The sequence below is a fragment of the Podarcis bocagei genome (assembly GCF_964188305.1).
Source record: "Podarcis bocagei genome assembly, chromosome: 10".
Classification (NCBI taxonomy): Eukaryota; Metazoa; Chordata; class Lepidosauria; order Squamata; family Lacertidae; genus Podarcis; species Podarcis bocagei.
In genome coordinates this window covers 18,613,728-18,632,954 of record NC_138135.1, presented here as the reverse complement: position 1 = coordinate 18,632,954, position 19,227 = coordinate 18,613,728, and the positions used below count along the sequence as shown (strand labels likewise).

Genomic DNA, 19,227 nt, shown 5'->3' with positions numbered 1-19,227 from the left:
TAAATTTGGTCTTTTGTGTGTCATCAGATTATACATATGGTGTATAGGAATAAAGTTGTGGTTTTGAGGGGGCCATCTGTATTAACTGGAGAATAAATATAAATGAGCCTTTCATATATATATACAGGTGAGACTCAACTTATATGGGGTTATGTTCCGGGGTTTGTGTGTGAAGCCAAAATTGTGTATAGTCACACTGTGTTCAATGGGGTGTGTGTGTGGATTGCTCAAGTCTTCTTTTCCTCTATGCCCACCCCTTTTCTGCTTCTTTTTATTTTTGTTTTTTATTGCCAAGTGCATAAAACTGAGAGTGTACAAGTTAAATGTGCATAAGTGCCATTATACAGGCAACTTGCAAATATCCTAATTTGTTTGGAATGCTTCATGTATTTGTGGCTGTACATTCCAAGAAGACCCTGATCTTCTAGATAACGACAGTTCTATTCTGATAAGGTTTCTGAAAAGTGTTTTTAAAGGAATAAATGGGTGGTGGGAAGCCAAAAAGTCAAAGGATAGTATTGGGTAGGAGTATTTAAATACTTATCACTTTAGGGGGAAGGTGTGAAAAAGATGGAAAAGGACGAAAACACAGTTTGAGAACATAGAATTAATGGAACTCTGGGTTTGGGGGCCTGTTCAAGAGCATCTAGATGTAGAATTATCTCATCGGGTAATTCAGAGGGTGTAGCTGTTCTTCAACTTGTACCACTGTGCCAATGGATGACGAACAGTAGAAAACACCAATCAAGGGTAGTACTGAAATTCTGCAGTCCCAAATCAAAATAACCAAACATGAGCTGTGACTTTGTGATTATGCCACTTAGGTCTAGACCAGCTGTTTTTCAGTACTAACCTTCCTCAGCTGTTGTGTAGCGCAGCCGCTGCACATTGCTCCTGCCTCATTCTCCCTTCCAGTTTTTATATCTCAGTATGAGTTCTGCATGAGTGGTGGTATCTGTGTCCCACCGGGGCAGAGGTGGAATTGCATTTTGGATGATGTTGGGATTCCCAACTCCCATTATTCCCAGCTAACTTGGTCGGGTAGGAAAAAATAAACCAAACAAGCAAACAAAAACAGCTGAAAGGTCACCAGTTCCCCAATACTCCACTAAGGAAAGGGTTCTCAATAAAATATTGTTGAGCTATACTTGCTTTCTAATAGTTGAAACATCCATGGAAAAGCTGTTCATCAGCTTTATTGTAGAGTATGGTTCGAAGGAAATATATACAGCAGTGTTCTCATGTATCTCACATTTTTAAAATAGATTTTCTGGCTCACCCGATCCATCATTGGTCTGCTACACCAAATGTGTCAGCAATAGGATGGTGCCTATACTTTTGGCTGAAACTCGTTGTACGCAATGGGGACAAAACTGCAAGCTTAGCGCTGTGTGATGTTACCTTGCCTATCATCTGTGTGTTTGAGGTCTCCCAACTGGATTCAGCTAGTGAACTCTGTCTGGAAGCCCTGCACAAGGGTTCTTGTAAAGGTAAAGGACCCCTGGACAGTTAAGCCCAGTCAAATTTGGCTATGGGGTGCAGCACTCATCTCCCCTTTCAGGCTAAGGGAATGGGTGTTTGTCTGCAGACAGCTTTTCCAGGTCATGTGGCCAGCATGACCAAAACACTTCTGGCACACAGGACTCTTGACAAGTGCCAGAGCGCACGGAAATGCCTTTTACCTTCCCGTCGCAGCAGTACCTATTTACTTGTGCTGGTATGCTTTTGAACTGCTAGGTTGGCAGAAGCTGGGACAGAGCAATGGGAGTACACCCCATTGCAGGGTTTTGAACCGTCGACCTTCTGATTGGCAAGCCCAAGAGGCTGGGTGGTTTCCCCCCCCCCACCTACCTGTGTTCCCCCTGAAACTGGCTCAAGGTGGGGGTCAGATGGAAACTCAGAACCCCGTTCCATCTGCTATATACACCGCCTTGAGCTCCTTGGAGGAATGCAATGCAGGAATCTTCTTGCCAAAGACAGGGCTTAGACTTCAGTTTGAAACTAATTGCACTAAAGTGGATCCTAAACACACACATGTCGAGTGCCAAAGGCAACTTCAGCATAGGAGGAAAGCTGTACGTGGTGCTAAACGCACTTCTGCAAGTGCAGAGAGAATCCCCACAATTTAGGGACAGCCACATTTGCACATTGCCTTGCATACAGAAGGTCCCAAGTTCAAGCCCAGGCCGGCATCTCCAGATAGGACTAAGGGGAAGACCCTTGCCTGGAAACCGTGTGTGTGTGTGTGTGTGTGTGTGTGTGTGTGTGTGTGTGTGTGTGTGTGGCTGCTGTCAGTCAGTGCAGACAAGAGTGAGCAAGATGGAGAACCGATGGTTTTGACTCTTACACAAAGGCAGCTTCCTAGGTTCCCATGGCAAATGAGGAGCACGTGTTCCCAAGTCAAGTCTGCCTGGGGTCCGGCTGCAGGGCGAACAGATCCTGCTGCAAACATCAGATTCAAACGAACAAGCAGTAGGAAACGTTGCACTTGAAAGCAAAACAGCGAAAGATTGAGGCCGGCTTGCAAGCGTAGCAAAACGACAAGCATACTTTGCATCGCCCCCTGCACCACCCGGCGCGGACTTTGGAAAGACTCTTTTGCACGGGGTTGTGGGAGGCGGGTTGAGGCAGCAGGAAGAGGAGGAGGAAACGCAGAGCAGGAAGTGCGGGAAGCTTGGACGGAGAGGAGGGCTTGCCCCGATCATGGCTGCTAGGAATCAGGGCACGGCACTAGGTAAGGCTGGCTCGGGTGCTGCAGAGCGGGAGCGGGGCAGGCGCCAGGGTCGTTGCAAGCCCCGCGAATGCTTACTCACAAGCAATCCCAGCTGTGCCCGTTTAGACGCAAGCCCTGCTCAATTCAGCGTGGCTTACCTCCAGGTCAGTGGGGGGCTGGGATTGCTGGAGAAGCCCCGTTGGGTTTGGGACATTCTGTGCCTGATTAAGGGTGACACCCCCCCCCCGACGCAACGGGACTGGCTTTTTTTGGGGGGGGGGTGTCGCACTTTTCGACTGGCTCGGCAAGACCATGCATTCCAGAATGCAAAAATATAAGTATTCCACTGTCTACGTACGGTATCCAACAGTGCAATTTTCTGTATATGTCCTTAAATTCTGCTAATAAGATTTGCTATCCAGTGAGAGCATGCAGTGCAGTCCTAAGCACTAGTATATTAAGTATTATTATTATTGTTGTTGTTATTATTATTATTAGTATTAGTATTAGTATTCTGTCCTTCCTCAGAGGGGCAGCTCAAAACAGCACTCTTTGTCTTATCCTCACAACAGCCAGACAAGGTAGGTCAGGTTGAGAGCTGGCAAATGGCCCAGTGAGCTTTGTTTGGATGGGGATTTGAACCCTGGTCTCCCAAGCCTTAAGGGCAGCATGCTAACTGCAGATGAGATGTATTTATGGAGAGACAACGCTGCTGAGGTCAGTGGAACTTCCACCTTAGTCAGTGTGCTTTATTTACTGCCCAAGCTTTCTGGTGACCCCAGGAAGAAAAGAATTCTGCATTTTATAATAGTTGGGGAGAGAAGAGAAACTTTTGTAGCTGCAGCTTGTGAAGGGCGGTTGTGGGAATCCACTTATCTAAACTCCTTCTGCCACGCAGGTATTGTGGAGGTAGCTGCCTTCCCTTTCCTCCCTGCCTCCCCTCTCCCCTTACCTTTGGTCAACCTTGGCAAAATTCCTCTTGTTATGAAAGGGTTTAAAGTCCACACCAGGGGAGCAGATCTATCTGAATCGCACGTGGGTTTAGTACATTGGTGGAAATTTGGTGCATGGATCCTCTTGTAAAAACTGCAAGTTACCACTATTATTATTATTATTATTATTATTATTATTATTATTATTATTATTACAACATATACATATACACCCTGCCTGTTTTGAGAGACAGTGCCTCTGAGGGTGAAATCAAATTGCTGCGTTACCAGCTCCAAAGTGACCTTCTTGGGGTGTGAGTCTGAGCAGTGTGTCTGGAGGTCCTCAGCTGCCATGACATCAAGAACACGCACCCCACCCTGGCCTTGCTGATGTGGTCCACAAGAAAGTAGACCAGCATGCAAGGCACCATCCAATCATTAGGGAGGCTAATGCCAAATGTATTGCTCTACTTTCCTTTGGACCACATCAGCTTGGCTGCAGGAGATGCCAGAAGGAGGCGTACAAGATGCCATCCAAACTGTCTTAGGGACTCCATTCCAGATTTCTGTGGGGTTTCACTCCTGAGCCTTTTCATCTCCTGAAGATACCCCACAGGGCAGCAGAGGTTTAGGATCAGAGTTTTCCTTCTCCTAGATGGGCTACCTTCCTGAGTTGGTGAGCCCCATCTGCCCCTCACTTCCCTCTACGCAGCCTTTCTCAACCTGTGGATCCCCAGATGTTGTTGAACTACAACTCCCATCACCCCTGGCCAGCAAGGCCAGAGCTCAGGGATGATGGGAGTTGTAGTCCAGCAACATCTGGGGACCCACAGGTTGAGAGCCGCTGCGTCTACAGCCTGTGCAGAAAATGCCTTCTTGACCGTTTGACCCGCTATTGGTCTCATCCTCTCAATCTGCTGGAGGGGAAGTCCCTCACTCACTGAGGCTTTTAGACCCATCGGCTACCCTCACCTGGTTTAACTAGCCAGTCGAAGCCATTCCCAGGGTATGGCCACTGTCACATGCTGACATTTTCTAGGAGCCACAGGTGAGAGCTCAGTCTACAAAATGTGAACATATTACACTAGAAGGAACACCCTGCCAGAGCTACTACCGCTCCCCTACCACCCCAGACACTCCAAGGGTTTATACAAATTTAGTAAATAATTATTATAATAATCTCTTATCAGCCCTAGACAGCATGAGCAGTGGTCACGGGAGTTTTAGTCCAGAAGCATCTTGAGCGCACCAAATTTGGAACGTCTGTGTACACTTTGGGTATATAGGGATAGTAGAAGGAACTTGCAAGTTCAAAGATCAAGTAATGGAAAAGGCAGTAATAGGTTTAGTGCAGCCATAGCCAAACTGCGGCCCTCCAGATGTTTTGGGACTACAACTCCCATCATCCCTGGCCATTGGTCCTGTTAGCTATGGATGATGGGAGTTGTAGTCCCAAACATCTGGAGGGCTGGAGTTTGCCTATGCCTTGCTAAGCATGTCAAAGTGCAAGTAGATAAATAGGTACCGCTCCGGCGGGAAGGTAAACGGCGTTTCCGTGCGCTGCTCTGGTTCGCCAGAAGCAGCTTAGTCATGCTGGCCACATGACCTGGAAGCTGTATGCTGGCTCCCTCGGCCAATACAGCGAAATGAGCGCCGCAACCCCAGAGTCGGCCACGACTGGACCTAATGGTCAGGGGTCCCGTTACCTTTACGCACTACAAAGGAATTATAACTCTAATCAGGATATATGTATTTGAAAAACAACGTCCCAAAAATGTAGAGATTGCAAGGCAAAACCATCACATCTATAGGTTAGCAGTCTAGGCTCACTCAGGCAAGCTAATGAGCCCTAAGAGCTTTTTAAAAAGGTAACCAAAAAAGCAAACAAAAACTCAGTGCATATAAAAAAAAAATCAAAGATCAAATTCTAAGAACGCTCACGATTGCGAATGGAACAGAAAGTCACCTTTCATCTACAATTGCAAAATATCACTGAAGAACTGTCTGAGAATGGAAATCCAGCCCTAGATTTTGGGGGTCCTCAAAAGACAAAGTATGTTGGGGCCACAACTGAGGAGGCCCTGTGAATAAATCCTGAGTATTGTAGGGAACACCAGATCAGAGGAGTTGACCCTTCAGCCCATTATTGTCTACTCTGACTGCAAGCAGCCAGTGTTTTGGGATTAGTGGTGAGCCCATTTCCCATTATCTGCTACCTGATCTTTCTAAGTGGAGGTGCTAGGCCAGGGATGGGGACCTCTGACCTCCAGGTGGTGTTGAACTACAACTCCCACGATCCCTGTCTACTGGGCCATGATGGCTGGCACTAATGGGAGTTGTAGTCCAACGTCTTTTTTAGGCTGTCAGTGTGCCCTAGATGTCTAAAATGGGTATCTCTGGATGCTTGTAGAAATCTCGCTTCTACCAAGACAGGCCTTGGGTCCCCCTTGCTCAGTAGTGTAACTTGAAATCATCTGTTCAAGTCCTACCCTCCGGAGCAAGAGAAAACAAGCTGGCTCCATCTTCTATGTGCCAGTCCTTGAGATCTGTGAAGACGGCTATCATCTCTCCTCTCATGAAGTATAGCACTTCACTGCCTGCCATTTGGGCAGATATTCCACTACCCGCCACTTCGTGGGTTGGCACCGTTTTATACCAATTAAAGAGAATTCGCCTGTACTCTGTAGCCATCCAGTTCAAAGCTATCTTATTAACGTCCTTTTCTCTTTGGCGCAACACCAGCTATGCTGTGGTACCCTGAGGCATAATGGGCCAAGCTGCCTACAGTCACAGGCCCTCAAGTTAAAAAAAGAAAAGAAAAAAGGAAGATTGACTTTCCCATGAAACTTCTAAATACAGTTTTGAAGATTGTTTTTCCCCCGCTCTCTCTTCTTTTTTGGACACGTCTTCAGAGGGAGTAAAACATTCTCTTTTTTTTTCCAGAGGAGGATTAAAAGAAAGTTGGCTAATTAGCTGTAGTTTAACTGCTTTAATTACTTTTATCCCTGAAGCCCCATGAATATTTAGATGGAGCAGATGACATATAAAAAATGGGACTATTCACGCTCCATGTTTAATGAATATCTAAGCTGCTTCCCTGCTCCTCCTTTGGCAGGTACTTGAGATGATTCACACATAATTCCCCCCTCCCCAATTTCTGACCTGCATTTGCCTGGAAAGCTGAACTCTGAAACAGCAGTTCCCAACAGCGGGTTGCACATCTTTCCCAGGCCTTGTATACCTGAAATGCATATTTTTTTTAGGAGCCACCCTTTTCTCTTGACTGTTTTTTTGTTTGATTTTTTAAAAAAGGTTTTAATACTCTATTTTTAAATTGCTGTTAGCTGCCCTGGGACCTTACGGTGAACGGCAAGTAAAAAATCCAATTAATAATAATATGTGCTTCTCCAGCTTACGTAGGAATAATCTGTGTATAGTATACGGGGGGATGCGGGTGGCGCTGTCAGTTAAACCACAGAGCCTAGGACTTGCTGATCAGAAGGTCGGCGGTTCGAATCCCCGCGACGGGGTGAGCTCCCGTTGCTCAGTCCCTGCTCCTGCCAACCTAGCAGTTCGAAAGCCCATCAAAGTGCAAGTAGATAAACAGGTACCGCTCCGGCGGGAAGGTAAATGGTGTTTCCGTGCGCTGCTCTGGTTCGCCAGAAGCAGCTTAGTCATGCTGGCCACATGACCCAGAAGCTGTACGCCGGCTCCCTCGGCCAAGAAAGCGAGATGAGTGCCGCAACCCCAGAATTGGTCACGACTGGACCTAGTGGTCAGGGGTCTCTTTACCATTTTTACTATGGGGGGGGGGCTTTATTTGTGAAGCAGTTCTCAAAAGAGGGCTTGGGTCCCCAACTTTTCCAGTCCCCGGGTGACACATTTTGAAATCTGAGAAACTGGCATGGACATCACACTGCAAAACGGCTCAGGGATTGAAATCGTGGTTTTCTTCCTTGCGGAATTTAATTCTGATTAAACTTGAGTGTGGATAAGAAAGGCTACTGAATTTGGGTGATGCGTGCAAAAGTGACCAGAGTGGCTGGGACAACTCAGTTAGATGGGCAGCATACAAATGATGATGATGATGATCATCATCATCTTCATCGCAAAGTGTAGCCTTTCATCCTTGACAGTTTGGGGAATGTTCCCTTGCATGGATCTGCCCACCCTGCCAGCTGCAGCCCAGGGTAAAACGGGGGGGACAGGACCCCAAGCAATCCTAAATGTAATTGAATAAAGGGGGGGGGGAAGAGTGGGGCAGAGGGCCTTAATAGGCACCAAGCAGCATATCTGGGGGTGCCATGTTGCTTATTGATTTGGTTTGGTTTAGTTTTTACAACTTTGTTCTGCTTTATTATTTGGGTTACATAGATGCAATGCAATAAGAATACATTCAAAATAATAATAATAATAAATGTACTAAACAGAACTAGGCACTTTTCCTCACAGACCTCAGCTGGCTTGCGAGAGTCCGGGTGAACCAGCCGGCGGTCCTGAGGCGGGCAGCTCAAATTCAGACACAGCGGGCTTTGAAAAAGAATTGGCAGGTAAGTGGCTCCCAGGAGGGGGTCGTGTCTGAGGGGGTAGGGAACATGCTTTGTGTGTCATAGGTCTCGAGGGTGAACCCTGGCATCTCCAGGTAGCTGCTGGGAGAATCCCCTGCTTGAAACTCTGGCTGCCGTTCAGTGTAGGCAGTGGGCCAGTGATCTGACTCTGTATCAGGCAACGTCCTTTTGCTCCTTGAGTATTCTGCTCTCGTGTTCCACAGACACCTGTTATACCTCCATGGGCTTTAATACCTTGGAAGTCGAACGGAATCCGTTCCGGAAGTCCGTTCGACTTTCAAAACGTTCGGAAACCAAAGCGCGGCTTCTGATTGGAAGCTCCTGCAGCCAATCGGAAGCCATGGAAGCCCTGTCGGACGTTCGGGTTCCAAAGAACGTTCACAAACCGGAACACTCACTTCCGGGTTTGCGTCGTTCGGGAGCCAAAACGTCCGAGTACCAAGGCGTTCGCGATCTAAGGTACTGAATTTTGTTCAAGTTGCCTATAGACATAAAATATGGTGCTTGCCTTTTGTAATAATTCATTTTTGAGGACCATGGTAATGAGGCTGGTAAAAATATTCTTTTCTAACAGTGCATTTTTGCGTACATGTGTGGTGGGTGTTGAGGCACCTCAGAGAGGGGCAAAACCACAAATAAGCTTTAAATATGTTGATTCATGAGTGGGTAGGCGTGTGCATTTTCTAAGCCACCTCTTGGACAATTCTTTTATTATTATCAGTGTATTTTTTTATTTAAGAAATGTTTCGGGGTACTCTCATTTTGACTCAAGAAAATCATAGCTCAGCCTCTTCTGTAAAAATAGCTTCTCGGTTAAACAACAACAACAAAAAAAGCCCCCCTACAAGTTCACACCAATTCTTGGAACCGTTTTTGCTACATCTGTCTTCACAACTCTTTTTTCAACTGTGGAGGCCAGAATGTCTTTCCTAGGAGCTGATTATACATTCAATTTTAATTCCATTTATTTTAGCTGGAATAGGAATTCCAACAACAATAAAAGTGCGCTTGGTCTCATTTCTACACTTACGAAAAGCAAAGCAAAGTGCTTCAGAGCAAAAAGGGAAGAGATCCTTTGTATCTACCCCTGCTTTCTCCATGAGATAGGGAATCTAAATGATTCTCAAAGAGAGCTTGATTCATGACATCCATTCTCAATACAGCACAGTCTGTTTTTCAGTACTTTACACTGGGGTGTGAAAAGGTCTGGGGATGTTTTAGGAGGGTCTAGAAAGAGAAGCAAAGGATGCTAAAACAGCTAAGTGCCACATTTCAAAACAGTTGGGTTCAGACCCAGAGCAATAGTCAGCCATGCAGTTCCATTAGCGTGAGGACTTATGGCTGTGCAGTGGAACTTTCTCCTCTACACTGGAGCCAGTGTGGTGTAGTGGTTAAGAGCGGTAGACTCGTAATCTGGGGAACCGGGTTCGCGTCTCTGCTCCTCCACATGCAGCTGCTGGCTGACTTTGGGCTAGTCACGCTTCTTTGAAGTCTCTCAGCCTCACTCACCTCACAGAGTGTTTGTTGTGGGGGAGGAAGGGAAAGGAGAATGTTAGCCGCTTTGAGACTCCTTCGGGTAGTGATATCAAATCCAAACTCTTCCTCCTCCTCTTCTTCTTCTTCTTCTTCTTTATGAGCCTCATAAATCTGTTCTGGATTTCCCCACAAACCTCTGGAGCAGATCTGGGGAGGCCAAGAGGGGTTTGTGGGGAGCAGAGGTTCCACTAGCCAAATAGGAAAAAACAACAACCATTACTTTGTTAAGTAAGCAGCTAATGTTTCGGTATTGCGCTTTTCAGAAGCAACAGCCCCAAGGCTCTGAACTGGGGTTCCCAGGGTAAGGCTTGGCAGGCTGCATTCCTCCGTGAAGTTTGGGAAGCTTAGTAAAGTCTGCCTGAAGTGAGCTGATTTCTTGATTTCCTAGTATTTTTTAAAACAAACAAACAAAAGCAAGATTTGATTTTGATGGCCGATGAATTTTGGATGGAAACAAATTCTTCTTCTAGCATTACAGTGGTACCTCGGTTTTTAAACGTAATCCGTTCCAAAAGACTGTTCGAGTTTTGAAACGTTCGAAAACCGAAAACTCAAGTACGGAAGCCTCCGTACAGAAAACTCAATACAGAAGCCGCGTGGCATGTTTGACTTCCGAGGCACGTTCGGAAACTGAAGCATTTATAAACATATTTTTGAAGATGGCTATCACTTTACCTCTCAGTATTCCTTTCTCTAGGTTATAATACTTTAAATACTTCAAATGCAAGGCAATGGGTCCAGTGCAATCTGGACAAATTTATGCCCTTCTAATTCCCATACATATCAGAGGGAACAGCATTAGGGGTGTGTGAGTGACCTTTCCGTTGTAATCAGGGAGATTTTAAATTGCCTAACTTTAGATGGATCGTACCTGGTTTTTTGTTTCCTTTGAAATAAATTTATTTCCTCCTCTCTGCAGTATGCATGAAATGTGCCAGTTGAAAGATAAAAAAGGTAAAGGGACCCCCGACCATTAGGTCCAGTTGTGGCCGACTCTGGGGTTGCAGCGCTCATCTCGCTTTATTGGCCAAGGGAGCCTGCGTACAGCTTCCGGGTCATGTGGCCAGCATGACTAAGCCGCTTCTGGCGAATCAGAGCAGCGCACGGAAACACCGTTTACCTTCCCGCCAGTGCGGTACCTATTTATCTACTTGCACTTTGACGTGCTTTCCAACTGCTAGGTGAGCAGGAGCAGGGACCGAGCAACAGGAGCTCACCCCGTCGTGGGGATTCAAACCGCCGACCTTCTGATCGGCAAGTCCTAGGCTCTGTGGTTTAACCCACAGCACCAGCCAGTTGAAAGATACAGTGGGCAAAATATTGTCCACTTAATCACCCTTAAACCACAATCTACAGGAAGCAGGGGGAATAGGATCTGGACCGGTGAGAAGGATCCTTGTTGAAAGCAGGGTTTGGGAGCATTTTCAGCAAACTGGTTTGTTTAAAAATTGCCAGAAGCTTCTGATCTTCTCCTGGCACAGAAAATAGATGAGAGGAGGGAAAGTGAGAGTCTGTGGTTCATTGTAGCTTGTTTATGTACCAGCGCTCTTGTCTGTCCTGGCCTCCGAAGTCCCAGATGTTCTCTAGGCATGCAGCTATAGGATAAGGCCTTTTCCTAATATATATGTATATTTCTATATGATAAAAGGCAGCTTGGCACCTGAGGGCCGTCACCTGCATTGACCTCACCACCCTTTCGGGCGATGACACCCCTTCCAACGTCTGCAGGTTGTGCTACAAAGCCAAGCATCCCATCCGAGGGGATCTGTTGCAAGCTATGAGCGTGGACGGCAAAGGTAGGTCTTTCTGTGCAAATCAGGAATGGAACCTTGGTTCTGTTAAGGGCGTGTGTATGTGGAAAAAGACACATGGGCTGTTTGTGTGCCAACTCCCTCGGATCGATCCTCTGGTGCATGATGGTTTCTGCTGAACGGTTAGTCCCGCTCAGAAGGACACTCTGGATTCCAGGGCTTCAGCTGAAGAAGTGAGAAGTGCAATGAAATGTTGCAGTGTGGAGCACTCCTGTTGAGGGTGCTAACCTCTTTTAGAATACTCCATTGCATATCCTCTCCCTTTCTGGTTTTCCATTTCCCTCCCACCGCCCCAATAGCCTTAACCATTCTTATTTATATTTGTACAAATATTTATATATGGCCCACTTGTATAAATCATGAAGGCGGTACGTACAAATCCAATGAAGCATGGAAACAAACTGTCATAAAAATGATTAGCGGTGGGGGTTAATTAAAGAACGGAATAGGCTTTTTGGCATAAAAAAAATATTTGAGAGGCGCCTGAAAGTTATCAGTGAGGACGCCTGGCAAATCTCTGCTGGAAGAGCTATACTAAAGGCCCAACTTCAGGTTGAAGACCGTCATGTTTCTGAGACATGGGGGGGGGGGGGAACTAGCAGGGTTTTCTTGTTTGGTAATAATAATGATTTATTACTTATTCCCTATCTATCTGACTGGGTTGCACCAGCCATTCTGGGGGGCGGGTATGATCTCTCTGATCAAGCTGGGAGGTAAGGGCCTGGACTGTCCTTTTTTTATTCATTTTTCTTTTTCATTCATTACATACACCTCAAATTCTTAACATTTACTATATATTCCTCCCTCCCCTCCAAGACTTCCCCCAACTTCTGCTTCTGGTTTGTTTCTAGTTTCACCCATTTTGCTATCTCTTAACAAAAAAAGTTATTAATAACATAACATCAAACCTAAAAGTAAAAGTAAAAGTAAATGCACCATCATATTTCACTATCTTCTAAACATTTTCTGATGCTGATAATGTGAATGTTTATTTAAATCCTGCCATCAAGTCTATTGACTTTCTTTGTTTCTGCAAATATAATATGAATGGTTCCCAATCTTTTTCAGAGTCTCTGTTCTCTTTTTCTCTTAGTCTGTCTGTCATTTTTGCCCGTTCTGCATAGTTCATCAACTTCTCTTGCCATTGTTCTTTAGCTGGTATTTCTCCAGTCTTCCAATTTTGTGCAATCAACATTCAGTCAACATCCGAAACGTTGCCCCCTTTTTGGTGCATTGTTATATTTGCTAACATTTTGTTATGAAATTTTCCTCGTGGTGGTTGGTTTTGAGACGCATTCTGCTTTTTATTTGTTGTAAACCGCTTTGTGAGTGACTGTTTTCATGGGAAAGTGGCATAAGTATGACCCATAGATCTCCTGTTGCCCAGATCATGGAATGAGTAAGCCCAATAATCTTCAAACACCCTCCCTGCCTCCCATCATCACCCATTTATAAGGTTTCGGTGAGTGGTGGGGCGTGTGTCTGCCTGCCTTTTCGAGGCACCTGCTTTTTCTGCAAAAGGTCCCACGTTCAGTCTCCTGCTAAACAATCTCCGTCAGAGACAATAAAATAGCTAGGTGGCAGTATAACGCTGGTTCTTCAGCGCTGTCGCCTCGCTTTTTCAGTGTGTATCTGCCATGCTACAAATAAGGCTATTCACACACTGTATAGTTATTGTTTTTGTTAAATAAAGGTTCTTCTACAAAATGAAGAATTCTATTTTATTTACAACATTTTCATACCTTCCCATAAGCAAAAGGTTTTCTGGGAGGTCTACAGATTCGCAGCAAAGGCACACGAAATCTGGCTCGGGACACTCTTTTTTTGAAAATACGGCATCAGAGTAAAAAGCAAAAACCCACAAAAGAGAACTTCTGTAAGTTCTAAAGGGGGATCTTCGTCTCCAGTTGTGACCTGACTTCATACTGGCAAATAAAGCTAGTATCACAAAAACGCAGTAGCTGTCAGGTGTGTTGCGGGGATATGAAACTCTGGAACTTCTCAATGCTCAAGAGAAGCGGGAAGTACATAATAAGATGTGGCTTTGTTCTGCATCCATTATCAGAGGCCTCGTGCCCCCAGATGCCCGTTTCTGGGACTCACAAGTGGATAGAGGGCTGGTGGCCACTGTGGGAATAGGATTCTGGACTAGACGGGCCTTTGGCCTGATCCAGCAGAACACAGTTCTTGCGTTCTTAATAGAGCCAATATTTAAGTTCTCAGCAGTGAATTCTTGCTTTGGGGAATGGGAGAGATGGGCCCTTGGGGTCACTGTTTGTGAAACAGGAAAGCGAAATGATGCCCCACCATGGAAATTATATATATATAATCTACACATTTGGCAATTTGCTGCCCTTTGATGGTGGAGAAGGGCCTTGCCCTGCCTTGTGGCAAGGCTGGCCTTGAAAGTGAGTCGGAAATGAAAGTGGACCATATTCTTGATCTGTTTGCAGGCATTACTACTGCTGCCGTTTGCGTCTACCCAGCAAGAGTCGCTGATGCAGTGAAAGCACTGAAGGCTGCTGGCTGTGACATCCCAGTAGCTTCAGGTAAGCTTTCCTGCTGCGTTTTGAGAGGGGAGTCTGAATGCCCTTGTATAGGCCCTGTCTCTTCATGTGGAGCCTGACTTGACCGCATGCATTCCCATTATGCGGCCCTTGGAGGATTACGAGGGATAAATGTGGCCCCCGAGCCAAAGATTAGTCACCCCTGGTATAGGGGCTGCGGCAACAATGTGTACCACTGTTTGGGGGTTTTGTTGTTTACATGGAAATTGCTCAGTTTGGGTTTGTATTTTTTAATAGTTTGTTTATTGTTTATGACTACTTTTGTTATGTTGTAGTTATGTGGGTTTTTTTTATCTAGTAAGCCACCTTGAGCATGGTTTGAGCTGTGGAAAAGTGGCATACAAATAAGATTATGTATGCATGTGACGCAGTGCTGTCAACTTTTCCCTTTTCTTGCGAGGAATCCTATTCAGAATAAGGTAATTTTCCTTTAAAAGAGGGAAATGTTGACAGCTATGACACTGCTGATGCAAGTTAATTTGCTTGTTGCAGCTCTGCTTTCTCCCTTTCCTGTTTATATTGCAATTACATGAGGGCAGAACACTTGAAAATCATCGATATGTGAATCAGGGATTGCCAGCTCCCATCAAACCCAGCCTGCGCAACCCAACAGCAAGGAATTATGGGAGTTGTAGTCCAACAGACCTGAAGGGCACGATGCTGGCCTCTTCTGTTTTAGAGTCTCGTGTGTGGTGCTAGTTTAACCGCTTACTTTCACACTTCCCCCTTTTGTTGAGGAAAAAGAGAGACTGGAAATTTGGGAGGGATTGTGGATGGTTGGATTGTGGGAAGTACCTGACTGTGGTGAACCAGTTCTATAGATTTGGCAAGCTCATGTCTGTTGCCCCCCCTGCTATCTCTCTGCTCGCACCAAGAGTAATAACTTGCACTGTGTATATTTTTTCTCTTAGTGGCAACCGGATTTCCAGCAGGACAGACACCTCTGAAAACCCGCTTGGAGGAGATCCGCCTCGCCGTGGAAGATGGCGCCAGAGAGATAGACATCGTCATTAACAGAACCTTAGTCCTGACAGGCCAGTGGGAAGGTGAGCATTAAGGGAGTCCTGACAGAAAAATGGTCGCAGGAACATCAGGAGAGCCCTGCTGGGTGAGACCAAAAGGCCTGTCTGGTCCAAGATCCTGATCTCACGTTGGCCAACTGGTTGCCCAGGAAATGTACACAACAGCACGTGCCCATGGTGACCCCCAGCAACTGGTATTTATTTAGAGGCATATGCAGGCCTCTGATACTGGAGATAATATAGCCATCATGACCCGTGGATATCCTCCATGAATCTGTCTGATCTCCTTTGAAAGCCATCCAAAATGGCAGCCATCACTACATCTTAAGGTAGCAAATGCCACAATTTAACAATGCACCAAATGAAAAACTGCTTCCAGCTTCCTTGGGTTACCTCGGGCTCTGGATATTATGAGCCAAAAATTACCCAATGTTGTTTAACTATTTGTATTTCAGCTCTTTTATAGTTGAGCACAATTGATAACAACAACAACAACAATAATAAAATTAAATAATTAAATAAAAACAATCATAATAATTTTATTATTTGTACCATGCCAGCACTTCAATTTGAGCCCAGAAGCTAATCAGCACAGGTCTTTTTCCTGATTCTTTTCCCTGGCTATGTGGGGTTTGAACCTGGAAGTCTTTGTTCTCTTTTTGCACAGTTTGCTGCCGCCTGCCTGGTGATGGCGGGGAAAGCCCGTTACCCCAAAGCATGTGTATCTGAAGAAGTGTGCATGCACACGAAAGCTCATACCAAGAACTAACTTAGTTGGTCTTTAAGGTGCTACTGGAAGGAATTTTTTTATTTTGCCCAAAGCATTTGTCGCTTACAACGATCAGGCCCGTGTATCGGCAAGATTTCCTTTTCTTTTTCACAAAGCTTTCCTTCCGCAAAGGAGTATTGTGAAAAATAAATTTTCTCCCGCTTTTGTCTTAACTTCATGTGAAATGGGGAGGGGAAAGGAAACTAACATGGGTGCCAGCGCTCTAATTATTTCCAAACAGAATTGTTAAAAAGAACTCGAGGGGTTGCTGGCCTAGCGTTACTTTAAAAAAAAAGAAAAGAAAGAAGGAAAGTGTGTTTGGTTCCTGACAACAAAATCTCTGTGTTTTCTAATTGGTGTTCGCAGAATCTCAGTGCATCCTCAGTACCGTTTAGATTGCTGTTGCGAGTTGTCTCCCTGGAATGCTATTAATTAGCAAGCTTTTTAATACAGTAGGAGAAGGCTTTTCTCTGTAATTGGTTTTCTCTTAATGTACCTTGAATGGTTTGCCTTTAAATGCTGACAGTGCTCCAGTAACTAAGCTCTGTGCTTGTACAATTAGCATCCTTCCATTACAATGCAACATTTCTTTAGCTGGAGGATGTGGTGCTAAAGGCCTCTTTTACCAAGTAGCTTCGTCGTAGACGATGTTCTGCTGAACTCACACAGGCTATTTATTTATTTCCACCTTCCCTTCCTCTGGGGAGCTCAAGGGACGAGCGCACAGAGTTATCTCCCTGACCCACACTATTTTATTGTTGCAAGAACCCTGTGGGGTAGGTTAGACTGAGAGGTAGCAGCTCACCTGAAGTCACCCGGTCAGCTTCAAGGCCTGGCAACTCCTAGTCCAATTCTCTAACTACTATACCATGCAGATTTGACATTGGCCGTGTGTTGCACATCATGATAAGCTAGGATTTCTCTTCTGGTGTCGTTGCACAAGTGGTGTGATGGTGCAAGCTCCCCCATTGCTCTCACTGTGTGCTGCTTCTCTGGCACAAGTGAGAAAGCCCTGATGCTGTTAAGCTTGGCTTCATATAGTGCCCAAACCCGGGATCGTGGCCTGTTTCTCCCTGACAAGCTCATCTTCAGAGGCTGACGCTAAGCTGTGCTTTAAAGCTGGCAAATGATCCTGGCTTGTTACCAGGATCCTGGGCCGCTGACGTAATGGAACACCAAGCTTAACTTGTGGTTTCATAGATTGTTTGCCCCACTTACGCCCAGCTGAGGAGTGAAGCCGGAACAGTTTTTTAAAACTTATTTCATTTCGAGCATTTGTATCCTGTTCTTCAGGGCTCCCAGAGCGTCTTGTTGTTGTTGTTTGGTCGTTTAGTTGTGTCCGACTCATCGTGACCCCATGGACCAGAGCACGCCAGGCACTCCTGTCTTCCACTGCCTCCCACAATTTGGTCAGACTCATGTTGGTAGCTTCGAGAACACTGTCCAACCATCTCGTCCTCTGTCGTCCCCTTCTCCTTGTGCCCTCCATCTTTCCCAACATCAGGGTCTTTTCCAGGGAGTCTTCTCTTCTCATCAGGTGGCCAAAGTATTGGAGCCTCAGCTTCACGATCTGTCCTTCCTGTGAGCACTCAGGGCTGATTTCCTTCAGAATGGAGAGGCTTAATCTTCTTGCAGTCCATGGGACTCTCAAGAGTCTCCTCCAGCACCATAATTCAAAAGCATCCATTCTTCGGCGATCAGCCTTCTTTATGGTCCAGCTCTCACTTCCATACATCACTACTGGGAAAACCATAGCTTTCACTATACGGACCTTTGTTGGCAAGGTGATGTCTCTGCTTTTTAAGATGTCAATATCCTTCTTAAATGTGCTGCCCAGAATTCAACTCACTGTTGACTCATGTGAAGCTTGTGGTCTACGTAGACCCCTAGATCTTTTTCATATGAACTACTGGCAAGCCAGGTGCCCCCCAACTTGTATTTGTGCATCCAGTTCTTCCTGCCTAAGTGCAGAACCTTACATGTCTCTCTGTTGAAATTATTTTTGTTGGTTGTGGCCCAGTTCTCCAATCTGTTAGGTTATTTTGGGAGAGGCTGCACTCTTCCATATCTAGAGGCTAGATGTTCAAAGCTTGGATCCTAAGATGTGGTGGTGAAAGTGTCGGGCTAGGACCTTGGATGTCAGAGTTCAAATCCCCACTCAGCCACGATGTTTACGGGATGACCTTGGGGCGGTCACCATCTCTCAGCAGACCTACTCCACAGGAGTAGGGTAAAAAGGAGGGGGGTGGTCAAACCATGCATGCCATCTTGAGCTCCTTGGAGAACAGGTGAGATAGATTTACAAGTGACCTTGAGCCACTTCCTGCCTCTCACCTAACCTACTGTGGAGATTAAATGAGGAGGGGAAGAATCGCAAACACGACCTTGAGCTCCTTGAGGAAAACACAGGGCAGGCAAACTCGGCCCTCCAGATGTTTTGAGACTACAATTCCCATCATCCCTGACCACTGGTCCTGTTAGCTAGGGATGATGGGAGTTGTAGTCCCAAAGCATCTGGAGGGCCGAGTTTGTCTGTGCCTGACGTAGGGTGCAGACACAATAAATAAGTAAACAGGAAATTCAGAAGAGGAAAACTTCCCGTCCCCTGCTCCCCTGATAACACATCCCACATCATTCAAGCCACTCTACAGAAGCGATGGTGGCTGCTCCTTAAGCTAACATTTTAGGACTGAAGCCCATGTTCAGAGCTACATCACGTTCTTTGTCCCTTGGTCGTGGTAGTGGGGATGCGGGGAAGTAAATGCAAGAGAGAAAAATCGTGTGTGTTTTTAACATTTTCTTTGCACTAATGGAAAATTGTTAGGGAAAGTCATCTATCAGAAAGGAGTTCAGTAACTCCAGTGCAAGGACTCAGCTCCCAAACTCAAAGAGGGAGCCGACACAAAGCAGTTGCTTTTATATTCCAATCCATTAGAGAGCACTTAAAATAATTGTTAAAAGACCAGGCTTAGACAAATTATAGTTCAAGTGGCGTGAAGATACTCAACAATAGGTAACAGCAGATTTAACTTAAGGCTTGGCGTAATTGGACGTACACTAAAGTACTTAACATTTTCAGCAATTTTTGAAATGTATTAAGAACGTGGAGACTTGTTCCGAACGGCCACCAGCCATCCATCAAGCACGATCCTCAACTTTGCCATGGGCTTTTAAAAAGCTCTAAAAAGGGGAAAAGGAAAGAAAGGAGAGACTGAGGGTGCTGCTGCTGGGGAGAATCAAGGACGTTTTTCACCACATTACGAATTTTACGAATACAGAGTGCGTCATAGAATTTCAAAGCAAGTGTGC

General features: G+C 45.6%; 1 protein-coding gene across 1 annotated transcript in view; it reads left to right on the top strand.

The window, feature by feature from the left end:
* The first annotated feature begins 2,617 nt into the window (after positions 1-2,617).
* The window catches only part of DERA (deoxyribose-phosphate aldolase), a 39,151-nt gene continuing 22,541 nt past the window's right edge, over positions 2,618-19,227 (top strand). Inside the window, exons 1-5 of the mRNA XM_081210544.1 lie at positions 2,618-2,734; positions 8,098-8,195; positions 11,398-11,545; positions 14,014-14,109; positions 15,039-15,173. Of these exons, the coding sequence (XP_081066670.1) occupies positions 2,704-2,734; positions 8,098-8,195; positions 11,398-11,545; positions 14,014-14,109; positions 15,039-15,173 (508 nt within the window). The 5' untranslated portion in view covers positions 2,618-2,703. The remainder of the gene's footprint in view (positions 2,735-8,097; positions 8,196-11,397; positions 11,546-14,013; positions 14,110-15,038; positions 15,174-19,227) is intronic.